The 16670-nt window shown below is 36.8% G+C and overlaps 1 protein-coding gene across 3 annotated transcripts; it reads right to left on the minus strand.

Moving 5' to 3' along the window:
• Nucleotides 1–901: 901 nt before the first annotated feature.
• stk39 (serine threonine kinase 39) lies at nucleotides 902–16270 on the minus strand. 3 transcript variants are annotated; one of them, XM_077727876.1, is made up of 19 exons: nucleotides 15967–16270; nucleotides 14734–14846; nucleotides 14456–14564; nucleotides 13916–14048; nucleotides 13459–13514; nucleotides 13155–13264; nucleotides 12540–12641; nucleotides 12170–12303; nucleotides 12011–12059; nucleotides 11793–11858; nucleotides 9100–9222; nucleotides 8107–8136; nucleotides 7693–7749; nucleotides 6795–6856; nucleotides 4350–4402; nucleotides 4210–4278; nucleotides 4052–4116; nucleotides 2457–2492; nucleotides 902–2394 (listed from the first exon to the last, which is right to left on the minus strand). In XM_077727876.1, the coding sequence occupies exons 1-19, from the start codon at nucleotides 16058–16060 to the stop codon at nucleotides 2362–2364; spliced, it is 1494 nt and encodes a 497-aa protein (XP_077584002.1). In that variant the 5' UTR covers nucleotides 16061–16270; the 3' UTR covers nucleotides 902–2361. The 3 variants fall into 3 exon arrangements, with proteins under 3 accessions (XP_077584002.1, XP_077584001.1, XP_077584000.1); XM_077727875.1 differs by having other exon boundaries at nucleotides 902–1613; nucleotides 2395–2492; XM_077727874.1 differs by having other exon boundaries at nucleotides 902–2492; nucleotides 15967–16269.
• Between the last annotated feature and the right edge of the window lie 400 nt (nucleotides 16271–16670).

Consider the following 16670-nt stretch of genomic DNA (forward strand, 5'->3'; position numbering starts at 1 on the left):
AGAGGAAAAAGGCATGCAGTGCTGGCAATGATTAAAGTGTCACATCATTTGGTCAATCTTCAAGCAGCTCTAAATGATCATTTCAAAATCAATGAAGAACACATTTGGTGAAATCAAACTAGACACACCATTGAATCTTTCCTCCTTCGTTGCCATTGATGCCGATTCACTGAAACAGAATCATTCCACTTAAAACAAAATGAAAACTTGTCGTAACATGTAATACAAGCGCAACTGTAACATAGTTCCATGGCTTACACATGACTGAATGGATTATAATCAAACCACTTTGACTTTGTGATTATACCATAAAGCCAGTCTCTTAAATCTTAATAGAAAGTGTATTTTAGTCTTCAGATGCCCTTGTCATCAGTCTGTGCCTCAAAGAAGTAGCTGCTTTAGCTTAAGTACGCTGTATGGTGGCAAATTTGTGTAACTGTTTTCAAAACTGTTACAGGATGATACAAAGATATTTCATCTGTTGATTGCAGAAATTATCGACCTATTTTATGTCTCTGTGGCTTTTAAAGCTTCGCATCATTTTGCTTTGCTGTATTTAAAACTAATGTGGTGTTTATCCCACAAAAGGTTGTGGAATGTTTTTTTTTTATATTAAAAAACAAATACTTGAATAAATATATTGCTGCTTTTTGACTTTGTGACTGTTTCAAGTTGTTCATTTATCTAAATTCCGAGCGATTTTATCCTCACTAAATGTCAGGGGTGCTAGAGCCTACTCCATCTGACTTTAAGCCAGAGAGAATTGGAGGCCATAATATTAATTTAATATTATAAACCTTAAGTTAAATCTGAGGGAAATTTTGAAAATTGGGGGGGAAATACATTATAAATGATTAAAATTACCTAAACAAAATAAACTCATGTTGAATGAAGCTCAACATGTTTTAATAACAATTTATTGATGATTACATGGGGATGAACAAGTGAAATATGCTGACATGGGTACACAACGTACATAAAAACTATTAGAACTCACGTACGTACGATTTTGAACACATCAACACGCTAAAATAATTTGGTACGACTGGGCATGTAAGAGCACATTGTCATTAATCCTTGAGCGCACTAAATGCATTTTCCAAACCATCATAAATTTGAATTTGGGAGCGTTAAGTTTCGTTGTGCTGCATGCCAGAATGAAATGGAGAGAAAGTTAAAGCAGATGAATGAGAGGAGGTTAGCTGACCACGCCACAACACCACAGAAAAGTTGTTTGGAGAAGAAGAAGAAGAAGAAGAAGGAAAAAAAAGATGCACAACTTCACTTGTCTCCAAAACCTCTGCTTTTTCGGAGCAGACGCACATCAGCCCAAAAAAAGTGCATTAACATTAAGATGCTTCGCAATTGGACTAACATGTGTGTGAAATGGAAATCGACACTCGGCTTAGTATTTGTGTGGGTTACCTCTGACTAGCTGTCTTAGGCACGTGAAAATGAACAAGGCACCTTGAACGTTGTGAAGCGTTAACACTGTCATGACTTGAGCAGCAAATTGAACACAGTTGTGTTCAGGTCTCTCTCTGGTTCCTCGCCTGGACACTCAGACCTTGTTGTCCAAGGTGAGAGTCCTGTGAAGTATTATTAGGGCCACACTGAAACGTGAAATAAACAGTTATTTCTTTTAAATACTATTCCAATTTCAGTAAACTGAGAAAGGAGGTGTACATTTACAAATCATGACACAAAATTGAATGTTATCAACAATAAAGGAATTGTACTATTGCGTGAAAGTCGCAGATTAAATAATGAAAAAAATATTTTTGAAAAATTATTCAGTGTTTTGATTTCGCATGATTCAATTGCTGACTGTCATATGGGAAATTGAACATTCATTCATTTCATATTTCCCTCTAATAATGTCAATTTTCATCATTTTTCATTGTGGCTCTAATACTCAGCATACAATCTGTTGTCTTTTGTTTTTTTTAATCAAAGACATTCATTGTTTCATTTTAAAAATGTGCTTCACTAAGAAAATGTGGGCTCTTAGAATGCTAGTCAAAGCATTTCTTTTCTTTGGGCAGATGTGAGGGGTGGGGGGGGGGAATTAATCAATAAATAATCAAGAGCTTTGAGGAACACGAGAGGCAACGTGATGTAAAACAAACATGAAAAAAAATAGTCCGGAAATAAATAAATAAAACTTTTAAAAGCTACATTTCAGGTCACCTTATTCCACATCCTGAGTACGAGTACGTTTTTGGGCTTTGTCCCGTGTCCTTGTGCTGGGTGGGCGCAAGAGCGTGTGGAAGGGTTTGGTGCTCGGGTGGGGTGTTTTTTTTTCTTCCAAGGGAATATAAGATGTCTGCTGGATGTGGTGCTTCTTGTTCCTCAGCCTGTCTAACCCTGAAAACGAGTTTTTCCCTGTCTCACCTGCATGAAGCGTCAAGAGAGCATCAGCTAAGACTCAGCTGCGCAAAGCCGATCAGCTTCACCTCATCCGGAAGCTCGGTATCGTCGCAGCAGGATGCCTGCGGGGGTTGGAGAGACGACATAGGGGGTGTCAATAAAAAAAAAAATCATTGAAGCTAAATGTCACATACAATCCTTTGCAGGGAAATAAATGGTCACTTCTTGGTTTACTCTATAGTACAACAATATTGGAATTATCTTGTAAAATGTTTGCTTTAACACGATATTTTCTTTGGGTTTATTTTTGGTCGCTTTTTAAATTTTATTCTTTCTATTAAATCGCTCATGTGTCAGCACTAATAGTGCATTTTGACTGGGAATGGATTTAGTGCCGATGCTAGGGGGTCTTTTTTTTGTTTCCCAATTAATATTGATATGCTGTTCATGACTGTCAACGGAAGTTTAAGGAATTAATTTCCATGGCAAGTAGACAACTTAGCTACTTGGAAAGACAGTTTTCAGCACAATTGTACTATACAATTAAATTAGTTCAATAAAAACCAATCCAGATTACAACCTTAATGTATATTACTATCTATCATAATAAAAGCAACGTTAAAGAGGTGCACAATATTTACATTTAAATAGTGCTCTTGCCAAGTTATCTGTCATGTCTTATCTCTTAATATCAGTCCTCACAAAAACTCAGTGCTGAGCCCAAATGGGAGCATTAAGTGCACCAAGTCCCAAATCTTGTGTAAAGATTCATTATGACTGGTGCTTTAAGCATGGGGTGTGATTATAAATATTAAAAAGACTACAGCTTAAAATGGGCATGATGGCTATATCTTAATAAAGGCAGATGTTTTTTTAACTGCATAATTCTTGTATTAGACCTCATTAAATAAAATTGGGCATCATGTGGTCTACAGTTTGTACACATTTGGCTGGTGGTCCACTTGTATGCGTTAGGCTAATTAAACAAAACGAGGGTGCGCATATCCAAATTTCCTGAGTCATACATAATTTACAACAAACGTAAAAGTGTGACTTACGTCAGAGTTATCTTTCACTGATATTTAATGGACCATTAAAAAGTGTGTGTAATTAGTCTTTGAGCACTGCTGTTTACACTAATGATAAAACTAAAAAAACAGTGTTGGACCTTGCAAAAGTGCCAAACATGGACTTAGCTGAAATATTTGAGCTGCGGCCTGATATTTCCTGGCCCAAAAGTGCCTTTCGAGGATTTTAACATTTAGAAAAAGGCGCAAGGAAAAAAAGGGCCAAAAATGGACTTCCCCAAAAACTGCACTTTGGGGGCTCATTAAGGCTAGGTTAATAGTCCCAATGCCTATTCTTTCACGGCACTCCCTGGCCCAAAAGTATTTTTGGAGCATTTTCAAAATAGAGAAAAGAAAAGAAAAGAAAAAAGAAGCAATCTTTAAAAGAGTGCCAAAAATCACTGCATTTAACTCATTGTTTATCAGAATAATTAAAGATTTAATGTGCTATGAAATACTACAAGTAACATCCAAATAATAGTGAGCCTTATTATAAACATGCATGGTGAAATAGAATATATGCAGTCATTTTTGTTATGGCATGTTCAGCATTTCATAGTACCTTTAAATCCTAAACAATATTGTCCAAATCCATCAATCATCTGAAAACTCACCAGCTTAAAGGTCAACACTTTGTAGGTAGCAGGGTCATCTACAATCTTTTGAAGGTTAGCAGCAACTGGAATACACCAAGTGCAACACAAGCTTAATGTCAGGCACAAAGCAGGGCAAACAAATGTATTTTTGACCACAAAAAAAAAAGAATAAATACCAGTGATCACATCGTGTCCATTGACGAGACCCGCAGAGAACAATTCCTGGGAAACACCTTCTGCTGTGTCTAGTAGGAAAACAATTCCAATTACCGTAAATGGCTTTTTCATGTACGTAGACATCAAGCTGTGTTTATACCTCGCCCAGGAGTGAATTCGAACCGGATGTCATTGAGTTCTTTTTTGGAATTCCTAAAAGAAAAAAAACAGTACTGTCAATCATACTCGTCTGAATTTAATTAGAAAACAATCCATTAGTCCAAATAAATTCATTCTAATCCAGCAATGGGTGAGAATAACCAGAGAGGGCTAAAAATAGAACATGTTAGTGCAAAGAAATAACAAAATGGAGATGGTAAACACTGCTCCCAACTCATCTGCACAGATTTGTTTTCCACCATTAATGAGCACAAATCTGCATTGCAACTCAATATGTTATCCCACTCTCAATTTCAGTGACTCCATTGTTTTCTGATATGTGTTGACATGCACTGACCTACATTCACCACCTGAATTCTAATACGGGGGTATTATGAGTTATATTCATTCCATGGCCAAGCTTGTGACTGAATTTACACATTCCAATTCAATACCATGAATTTGTTCCAGGCACTGATGAAAACAAACAAAAAACCACCATGAGATTTATTCCCTAAAGCCTATTCATTTCCATTTTGTAGCTTTTTCTATTGGTTGCACTGATTTCAATACTTATGCCATTTCTTTCTTTTTTAAAGTTCCAGGAAACAAAAATCTGAATCATTTGACATTTAATCATCCTAATAAAAAATGTCTAGCAATTATCATAAAAAAGGGGACGATAGGAGTGTTGGATTTATTTTTGTCTCTAAGTTTCAGCTTCGATGGCACCAAAAGAAATTCATTTTTTCTGCTTGGTCAGTCAAAGAAAACTCATTACAGCCAACTTTTGACTGGAAAAATATCCCTTCAGCAATTGGAAAATGTTATCACTATCTTTGGTTAGCGTTATGTAATTTGTTTATATTAGAAAAGTGGCTATTGTTGACGATGGATGAAAAACATCTATCCATCAATTTAAATTAATAATTGAATGCCAGTCCTATAAAAATCAGATATCCTTTGTCTTCAATGACAAGTAAAATCTAGACAACTGGGGAAAATACTAAATGTTTAACTGCTAATTAAAATACTCTTATGTACTTTCACGCGCTGTAATCTTTTTTATATTGATGGCTTTTTAAAATTGTGACATGCAAGTGGCTATACAAAGAAGCCTGTCCTAAAATGTCAGTATTATAATATTTTAACAGGTATATTAATATAGAAGGTCAACTCAAATCAGTGTTTCAAAAACTACAAACTACTACAACAAAAAAACCAAAATATTCAAATATCTTAAAGCTTACCAGTTCTATATTACTACAACTACCAAATATCTCTGGGCAAATTCCTCCAATACATTATTTATATCATACACTATTTGGAAAGTCACTTGAAAATGATTTCACATCATAGTGTGACATTTGTCCAACATCTTCCTCTTCTCTCTAGATGTAATAAAAAAGCATGGACATGTCATATCATGATGAAACCACAAAATCAATTTGGATTTGTGTTTTTTTTTTTCTGTCTTTGAGCTGCAAATGGGAACTAATACTCTAAGCCCCAAATTCTTCTTCAAAGTCTTGACAATGTGACTCTAGAGAGAGCCTTGGTGCCTTCACAGAAGTAAAGCCTCATTTACTAGCAAGTAAAATGACAAGAATCCAATTATATTGCAAGTGTCTCACTCCCTTGATATAATCATAACTCATACTAATCAACTGCAACTCCCATAGTAGCCGAGATTAAATTAGTTGTCGTTTTGCTTGCAAAATACAATTATTTTCAATACAGAATGATGTTTCATACAATTCCACAACGATCATAAACCCTAACCTGGATATGATTAAATTATTAGACATTAAGAGCAGATATAGAACAGATAAACCCTGGTAGCATTGATGCTTTAAGTCTACAATTGGGACATTTAATGGTTTTGTTTAGTAACAAAAAGGACAACAAGGTACATGGTAAACACTGACAAATGACTAATGGCATATGAGCATTGAGGAAGATGAAATCCCCTTAGAGCTTTAAGCTGCACTTCATGGGTAAACGGCTCAGAAAAAAACTAAATCATAAACGATTCAATCTGTATTTGAGCTTCAGACCTCTCGAAGATCTCTCGCTGAGAAAGGTAAAAATGCAATACTTCCAAATGACCTTTTTCTGTGCAAAACTCATCATGAAGTCGTACGTTCAAGTATGGGAAAGAACTTGACAGCACTGACTTTTTACATTTTGGGATGAAGTAGAAATTAGATTTAAGCCATCAAGGTAACCTTTCTAGTCTTCTAGAATAATGGGAGATAATTATCCACAGACAGACTCAACTTGGCACAAGGAGTAAATTATTATTCAGTTCCCAGTAGTTCTATTGTTATTTTGTTTGTATAAAAATAACTAAGTCATGGCAATCTTTTGGGCTCTGTTCAATAATTCATTTGAGAACTTTTGCAATGATTGAACAGTGAAGTACACGACAATGTGCTTGTCTCACCTTAGTCGGAGAACCATGTTCACAGCACCTTGAATATACGGCGAATCCCCATAGGGCTCCACCTGAATGAACATAAGATGGCAAATATGAACAGACAGTCTTGTATTATGTCGTTTGAAATAAATAAATGACTACAACTAATAAGTGACCAGTGACTTTTTTGGTTCATTAAAAAAAATATATATTTTAAGTCAAATTTTGTTATGACAATGTTTCTGAGTGGCGTCAACTATTTGCTTTTGATTAACAACATTAATTCTGAAATCAAAAATAGATATATTTTAAGTCAGATTTTGTTATGACTAATTTTGTGAGCGGCATCAACCATTTGCATTTAATTCACATTTATTTTGAGATTAAAAATATATATATTTTAATCAAATTTTGTTATGACTATTTTTGTGAGTGGTGTCAACTATTTGCATTTGATTCCCAACATTAATTCAGAGATAAAAAAAAGATACATTTAAAGTCAAATTTTGTTATGACTGTATTTTTGTGGGTGGCATCAACCATTTCCAATTAATTCCCAACATTAATTCTGAGTTCAAAAAAAGATGGCACAGCAGCGCATCACTGTTAGAAAATATGCCACACGCATAGTTAGTTACCGCCTAATGGGAACACGAGACGTCACCTCAACCCCCCATGGCTCATTTAGAAAATGACAATGCATTTTGGAAATGGGCTATAAAAGCAGAAAGACTGTAAAAGCAGTCAGACTTTCCAGTCAGACCGACTCTGGCTAATTACAGCTGAGTGGACCCCTCCATAAATAAAGAAGCGAATGTTATTAAATGCAAAAAATTCATACAAAAGGCGCTTAGACAGTAAGTGTAGCACCAAGGTCATTGACTCATAACAAATTGAGAGCAGCTGCTACTGCTACAGTTCTCACCTGGGGATGTTGAATGGATAAAGCCTCAAAAGGAACATTCTTGACATTCTCCTCATTCTGCAAGGGACGAAATGAGAGGCAAAGCTGTGAAAGTGTTATTACACGCCAATCAAGTTAAGACTCTTCCAATCAAGGTGACACAGTAAAAGCCAATTGGCAACGATCAATGTGCAGCAATGTGAGATTTGAGCCAGAGCGCGGCTGTTTTTTTGAGTTCAGGCGAGTTCAACAAGATCTGTGAAAACAGGAACAAGTAATTGCATTTAGAAAACTATATCTTTCCAAGTGCTGGCAGTCTGCTGAATTAGGAGGGAAAATGCAGACCTATTCATCTGTCGCCTTTTCAACAGAATACAAAGCAGTTTAAATATAAATAAATAAATGCAGAGAGAAAAAAAAAAAGAATCAACTCACTTCTTTGGACCCATCCTTGACCCGTCGAGACTATATGGGAACAAAAAAATAAATAAATACTTGTTGCAGAATGGACATGTCTGCATTTAATCAATTTTGAAGATTTCAAAGTTTTCAGCAGTTGCACAATTACTTGTGCATGAGATGAGAAATATTATAATATTGCCATCATCTTCAGCAGTTATCACATGTAAAGGATATATTAAATAGTATTGCATTCAATTTCTAATGCTGAAGGAAATATATTTGGAGAGGCTTTTTGTGGGATTATAGCATGTGAACATTTCCTGTGTGCAGAACACTCATTCAGTTGTTATTGTAAGGTATGAATATGATCCCATTTTTTTTTTTGCATGAGACATGGGAATTATTTCTCGGAGCAAATCCCATCTGTGAGGTTACGTTGTCCATTCTGTTACAATTCAAAAGGAGGCTACATTTTAATCTAAACGGCTATATCTGGTTTATTTGCTTGTGTGCAGCCTTCTTTCTAACTTCCACTTGCAATTGAATTTGCTGGACACAGATAATGATGTAATTAAAATGTATCATTTATGTGGAAGAAAATTAAATGGAAAAAACTGTTCAATCCAGTGTACAAAACTCCCTTTGAATGGATACAATCCAATCAGCCCTATGGCTTCAAATCCCATTTGTATTTTTTTTTTTTAAAACATTTATCATACTGTAATAGTAACAGCAGAATTAAAGAACATTTTCATTTATTAATATCCAGTTTCTCTTGGATTTCCTTTTAGTTTCTGAATTTGTTGATTCTTCAGGTGGAAAATCCTTAAAGAGTGCTGAATTGAGTGGTACTCTTGCTTCCAGTTTATTGAGTGGATTTCAGATAAAGATTGGATGGCCCTGTCATATTTATTGAATCACAGAATCGGACAGCAAATCTCAAGGTTTCCGCTCTTTTCCCCAGTAAAATAATACACGAGCGACAAAAATAAAAGTAAAAAAATAATAAAAATCAATTGGACTTACCCTGCCCCAGTTTACTGCCGCCTTGCCTTCCTCACTTCCTTCATCCAGCTCGTCATCGCTCCATTCCCAGTCTCCATCCTCAGTCTTGTGCAGATGGCCACTAGAGCCTGGGACCCTCCTAACCTAGACCACAGCAGTGTAAGGTTAACAATAAAATAAATTCATGAATGATTTGTCATAGCTAGCCATACCAAGGCAAATATGAATCATTCATTTTGGGTTTATCATGCATTATTATCATGTTTACATTCACAAATCATTCTTATCATGTTGCATTTGCATTTTTCAGTTATTTTTAAATTCCATATGATGTCTTGCGTCAGTGACTTAAGCCATAGAGGCCATTAGGACCAACTATTAAGCCACAATGTATAGATACAGTCATAATGACTGTGTTAGAGGTTGTCTAAATAAAGATAGGGCATATACTAGTCAGGTGGCCAGTTTAGAAAATCATATTGCCTTTTACCAGGAGCGAACATACTCTCCACAGAGCTGTTAAACACTTAATTGCAAAAATATTCTGCCATCCAAGCAGTCTTATTTTGTGGAAACTGCTGCTTATTTCAGCAAGATAATGAAAAAACACGGTCTTTGTATTAACAGAGTATATGTACTAAACTTTAGTTCCCAAAGGTTTATTGAAGAATGTTAAAACTGTCTCAGCTTTTCTGGAACGTATTGCAGCTATGAAAAAATAAAACAATGAATGATGATCTAAAAACAATATTTTATCTTAGTAGTGTTTTAAATTCAAGTTGAACATGATTTATAAATCATTGTAAATATTCACAACTTCATGAGAATGGGCAAAGATTTGAGCATAGTACAAAAAGGAATTGATCGATGAAACTATGATCATAATATTCCTATTAATCTAGATTGTATCTCAACATAACATGAGACAACAGATAAGGTTTGGCTATGATACCCATTCAAGTAGAGAGAAAATGCAAGCAGCAGTTGGCTCATAAAGCAGTGGGAGGTACAGTCTATTATGAGAGCACTACAGTGTTACAGACAGCACACAAAATGGTAAGCGACCAGTGATGGCTCTAGGCAACGATAAAGTTAAAGAGGCACTACCCGTCTGGTGCTCTCAGCTTGTTTCCAAATCTGACACAAAACTCAGAGTTCCCCAGTTATCTTTTGACTCCTTGAGCAAAACAGACATAGATCAAATCTCAGTGGCTATTCCTGGCTGCCATTCCCATGATAATAATCTTACAGCAGGGCACAAAAAAGATTTTTCCACCAAGGATGGACAACTTGGTGCAAATATATGACAAAATGTGTTGAATAATGTCTGCACACAGTAAAATTGTTAATTGTTCAATTTACTTCAAGATTGCCTACAAGGCCCATTTTGCCAAATGTGGTGCAAGGCTGCCCTCTTCTGGTAATTTATTTTACAAGCACTAACTATTTAAAATGATATGGAAAGAAGAATTATGGGAGGAATTTGATTTAAAATTTGGATATATGTTACTGTGCTTCAGAGTCCGTTATTGGGTTTTAAAACTCCATTTGGGCTTGCACGTATCAAATATATATGCTCTCTCGGTCCTCATTTAGACCCCTATGGCACTTGTTTTAGCGAGGACAGCAATGTGTGTGTTGAACATGATATACAGAAAACCAAAATAGCAGAGGGCAGACCACAAGGGTGAAAAAAACAGCATGAATCACTTTTCTCACTTATAGAAGGGAAGGACATTCAAGGTGCTAGTGTATGAATGAAGGGAATTGGTTTGTGAGTGGCGAGATGGAGGTCATACCATAATTCTGATAATCATATGAGGCAAGTTTAGGAATTTCTTTCCATGAATATGACATGTAATCATCAGTATTTGTCCACTTAGGAAAAACAGCAGAGAACTTAAATTATTTGAATACTAGTTACTACCTTTTGAAGGGAATAATGCAAAATTTGTGTTTATCTGACAAAATATTACCTAATTGGCTGCCATTGTTGGTGGCGGACTTGTAATCTTTTTGAATAAAGAATGACTAGAAGTGCTTTAAACAGATTGGACGTCAATTGCTGTCACTGGTAAAGAAAAATTAACATTCATTGCCAGTTATAAATTAAAGTCAATTGAACATATATTGCTGTCAAAGGCAGTCAATGATTTAATGAGCAAGTCTACCTATTTAAGTGCAGTTTTTCTGTTCATGTCATCCGCAATAGCAGCAACACTCTCCAGGATGCCCTCTATTAAACATGGCAGTATTTTTCCATCCCCGCACTTACCCACACTGCCTGCCGGCTATAAGCTTCTGCTAACTGACAAGACCAGGTTTTAGATAAAGCCAATATTAATGTGGCACAGTATGTAAAAGCTGCTCTCTCATGCAGCAACCAGCAAAACTAATTCCCATGTAGACAAGCTTTTGAAGATAAGCAAGCATTTCATTTAAACCTATTTGTCACGCCGAGCCATGCTCTGAGGGTAAAACTTGGTCAGGACATCGACACGGTTTGGTTCTTTTGCGACACCAGCCCGTATTTTGACAAAACAGTTCGGCATTTAGTGTCTGAGGTGTTGCAAAAGTCGCAGTGCATCACTCATGTTGACTGTAAATGCAACATTGCGATGGAGGGAGTTCACTCAATCACCACACTCGTATACAATTCATTATGTTTAGTCAAAACAGAGTTATTTAACACACAATTGAAGGTGTAAACATACCTTCTTTGCTCTCTGGGAAATCTTTGGAGCAAAGCACAGTAGCTTTTCAACAAGATATTCTTTGTTCTGTTGGAAAATGGGCCAAAAAATATCAATTAGAAATGTAGAATTTTGGTCATTAACTGCATCCTTTAGAAATCATCCTGCCTCTAGGAATCTAGACTTTTTAAAATTAAAAATGATGTAGTAAAAACTTTGAAGGGAGAATTAATAAATACCTTTGCTTTTTGGAAAAATTTACACTTCAACAGTTCCGCAGCTGCAGGCCTACAGAAAGGAATAACTTAAATGAATTAAAGAAATATTATACAAAAATAAGGAGTATTTCTAAATTGCCAATTAAGGCCTTTCCCAAACACATCTACTACTTAACTGACCTTTTTGCAGGATCTTTCTGAAGGCACATAGATATAAGCTTCCTAAAAGATTTGCCATACTTCTTTAGCATCTCCTTATCCTCAATACCGGTTTCCAAAGTGGGGGGATCATTCTGCAGTGTCAACATTAAGACCTAAACAGATGACACAGTTTTCATTTGCCAGTTCAAAATGAGTAGATGACATGAAGTTCGTGTCAGACAACAATTTTAAAAGGAACTGCCATATGAAATCAAAAGATCAAGTTCCTCTTAGATTTGCATGAAAGATAGGTTTTTGTTCCTAGTAGAGAAAGGCAAAACAGTTATTCTCATGATGCATCCTAACAACAGGCAACATGGCATGAAAGTAAAGGACTGACAACACTGACCTTCATAGGGGGGTAGCGATGATAGGGTGCACACCCTGTTGCTAGTTCAATGGCCGTTATGCCAAAACTCCAAATGTCAGCTTTGAAATCATAACCCCGTACCTGAGGATAAAGAATAGGGATACCTTATTCTAACTCGATGCATCCAAAGGTATCATATATTATACATGAATTTAGAGCAGTGGTGGCAAACAATTCCAACCCATAAGAGGAAACCTTGCCACCAATCTGGTTTGTTAGATATACAAACAGTGGATTGCAGTCAGGTGATTCTTGTTCCAGCAGAAATCTAATTGGTTAATAGAAGGTGGGGCAAACTAGTCCTTGAGGGCCGCGATAGGTGCAGGTTTTTGTTCCACTCGATCCAGCAAAGACACTTTAACCAATGAGATTTCTGCAGGAAATAAGAAGCACCTGACTGCAGGCCGCTGATTGCAATTGTAGGACAACAGATTGGTGAATAGATCTCCTTTCTATTGGTTGGAATGAAAATGCCACACCCACTACAGCCCTTTGTGGAATAGTTTAAGGACCTCTGGTAAAGTGGGTTTTAATTTTGTTAAATAGTAATATGAAAAAATGTTTATGGCATCATGCAAACCAAATGGGATTTACCTGTTCCATCACTTCTGGTGCCATCCAGCATGGTGTTCCCACAAATGTTTTTCGAACTTTGTGTCTCGTCATATCCCCTCCTGTGGCTAAAAATGCGCTCACGCCAAAATCTGTCAAAAAATAATATGCATTAAAATATAATATTAAAAAGATCCTCATAATGAAAACCTTGGTCAAAAAATCAATGACAGCAATTCGAAACACACTATCTTGAAAGTGGTATTTTAAAATCCTATCGGCAGCAAGCAAATAGAATTTAAAAATGTGATGGTTAATAAAAATAGTGACTGTGCAACACACACACCTGCAATCAGAACAGATCCATCTTCTCCCAGCAGAATATTACCAGCTTTTACATCCCTGCGACCAACAAAATACACAGTCAGTCAGTCAAATGGCCAAATCATGGCGCTCAGCATTGATTCTTCCATTTGCGGAAACGGGGCCACAAACACTCGCCTTCATCTAGATTATAGCCCAGGGGACTAATAAAAAGGTCAAGCCCAGACCATGGTGACCGTGATGTCCAGGAAGTTTACGTTATGGCTTCACAAACACATCAATTTAGGGCTGTTTACTTTACATTTTAGCTTATGATTGCTATCTTTTGAAGGTAATATAGGGAATTATACTAAGACACACAAACATTCACAAATCATTACATTTTGGGTTAAATATATATACATATTTTTGTCATCTAATTATCAAAATTATCATTATTTGCAACTCTATTGCGATGGTATGTTTAGAAAATGCACTACCGATGAATTTGCCCATTTCTGTGAAGATAATCGAGGCCCTCAAGGACTTCCTTCAGTATCGAAGCAATTATTGACTCTTCAAGATTTCTGTCCTCTTCTATACTTGTGTGCTTGATAATATCCAGCATGGAGCCTAAAAAAAAACCACACAAACCATTCATCATCTGGATGGTGGCCTCCTTTATATACAAGAAAAAAACATTACAGACCAACATTTTCACTGAAAAGCACCCCGTAAAAAGGAAACTTGATGAGGCTGTGTGAAGTGTTAAATTAATATCCTTTTCGCAATAAGCCCCCGAAAAAGGAAGTATTATTTTTGTCCTATGCTGATTTGCATTGTGAAGTTTTGTTTTATAGTTATTCTGGCAAAACTTAATTTTCTGTGGACCTGTTATTTGTTTGGTGTTATTTAAAAGCAGTAGTCAAAAGGGGAACTCTTCTTATTTTAAATGTGTGTCAGTAAATGAGTTCAAGAAGTGGACATTTCACATTAATGGGACTACAAATTAAATTTCCAGCCTTGGATGTAAAACTTACCTCCACTAAGGAGCTTCATGACTAGCCACAGTTCATCCTTCACCACAAAGGAAGTATAATAGGTGACAACATTGGGATGATTGCATTGGCTCATTGCTTGAATTTCTTTCTGTTGGGAGAAAAAAAACCATTTAATTTCTACTTTAAAAAACATTTCCTCCTTGTACTCCTTTTTAATCAACAATTTTGCCAAGACTTGAAGATCAGAGTGACATTTGGAGAGGGTGAAACTAACAGCAGAACAACTACAACTCACAGCCCTTATTTATTCTACTCACTAGTAATTCGTCCATGCTGGTCTGGCATTTTTCCAAGTTGATTCTTTTAATGGCAACACGCTCCTGTCTGGGGGTACAGAGGGCTGCCTGGACCACCGCTGTGGCCCCACTACCTGAATAACAGCCACAACAGAACAAAATTACACACCTACACACACATCTGGGTTGGAAAAAGGTCACAGTTCTATATTTTGACATTCATTGACTTCTTGTTTAAAAGTAATTAATGAGTTTATTAGAAATCACACCACATTAAAGTGATGAAATTGTCCACATCCAGAGACATGACGCATGTGTCGTCAACTGTGAGGGCGAGATAAGCAGAAGTATCGAACATGTATGATCAGCGTGTTTTACAGTGCGCGGGAAGAGTAGGGGTCTTTCAACTACACAGCCATCACAGTGTGGAGAGTTGTGGTGTTATTTCTTATCTCTATTGATAAGATGTCAGCTGGAAGGTGGATAGTTAGTTGCGAAAATTATTCAGGCAGGTTCTGTTTGAACTTTGCATAATCTTTATGCTCAAATAGTATTACACAATAAAATAATAAATGCACATTCTGATGTTGATTTAAAACAAATTATCTCCATGAATGTCTTGGTTTTAAAAAGAATGTTGCATATTTTAGCAAATCTATATAATAATGAAACTCAGATCAATAAAAGCTGCAGGATTTAAAATAAATAAAAAGAAATGGCAAAAAAACTGCAAATGATGTAGTATTTCTTTGTGCAGGTGACATTTCTGCATAAATGCAATACTGCATTTCTAATTTGAATCTACCAACTTGTGGCAGTCATCACTGACATGTTTTGTGTCACAAGGGAAGCAGCATTACTCATCCACTACGTGTCGTCAGATATAGCAATGCGATCATTTAACATAAGCATCCGCCATCTATATTAGTCATCGAACAAAATGGGCAAATTGCCACGACTCAGCATCACAGTGTCAACTACTTCAGTATATGGTACCAAACAGAACGGAATTGAACGCAACGTGTTACGTTCACGTACATAGCAAATTTTCAATGGAATTCACTACGTCCGTTAACACGTGTGATGTGAACCGGTAGTTTGTAAACGAGTTCACATCCGCAGCGTCTACTTCACGTGTTAGAAAAGCCGGTGGGCCTTTCCATTATTGCCGATTATCCTCGCGGATAATACCCTTGTGAGAGTGAGAGTGACAGTACAAACCCCCGATTTGAAGACCCCCTACAGTGTACTAACCGATGACTTCCTGTAGCTCGTACGACTCCCTTGTAATTGGCCAGATCGTCGGCGGCGGCTGGACTGGAAGCGGCGCTTCGCCTTGGTCCGCCATGATGGTGGTGGTGGCGAGTGTGGCGGTGATGCTGCTGCGCCGGTTAGCTGCTTCTCGCTGCCACGATCGCGCAAAAGACGCGAAGTGAGAGAGAGCGAGTCAGCTTTGACCTCCCCTCCTCGGACAGTGTCAGCTGGCAGTCGCAGCCGAGCAACTGCCGCCTGCGAGGACAGCAACCCGGAAAATAAAAGGGCTCGTCCGGCGCGCGTGCACATTTACACTGAGCGCGTTGCAGTCTCTTGCCACATCAGAAAGTCGCGTTTCCGCACATTTGGAGCGCGATGCCAGTGCGTGTATTTCGAAATCAAATAATTTCATGTACTCATATGTACTTAAAATACTCTGTCATGCTACAACGACTAATACAACTCCCCAAGGAAATGACTCTACTGCAAGAAAAACTTATTTATCTGTTAATTTGTTTGTTATTGTTTCTGCGCTTCCCTGAGTATTTATGTGTTTTAACTACTTATGATGACTATTTATATATTTGTTTATTTGTATTATTTATTAGTCTGTTTGTTGTTATAATTTGTGCACTTCGCGGTCACGCTTTAAATCGCATTGCTATATTATACTATTTTGACAATATAAGCAACCAAAACTGTGA

Source organism: Stigmatopora nigra, chromosome 11, assembly GCF_051989575.1.
Source record: "Stigmatopora nigra isolate UIUO_SnigA chromosome 11, RoL_Snig_1.1, whole genome shotgun sequence".
NCBI classification, from domain to species: domain Eukaryota; kingdom Metazoa; phylum Chordata; class Actinopteri; order Syngnathiformes; family Syngnathidae; genus Stigmatopora; species Stigmatopora nigra.

Bases quoted from the DNA above. Each gene is read 5' to 3' on its own strand.
- stk39 (XM_077727875.1), bottom strand. From the start codon at position 16,060: ATGGCGGACCAAGGCGAAGCGCCGCTTCCAGTCCAGCCGCCGCCGACG. The intron at 14,847-15,966 runs GTTAGTACACTG...GCTGTTATTCAG, and splicing joins CGAGCTACAGGAAGTCATCG to GTAGTGGGGCCACAGCGGTG. The intron at 8,137-9,099 runs GTAAGTCCAATT...GTTCCCATATAG, and splicing joins CGGCAGTAAACTGGGGCAGG to TCTCGACGGGTCAAGGATGG.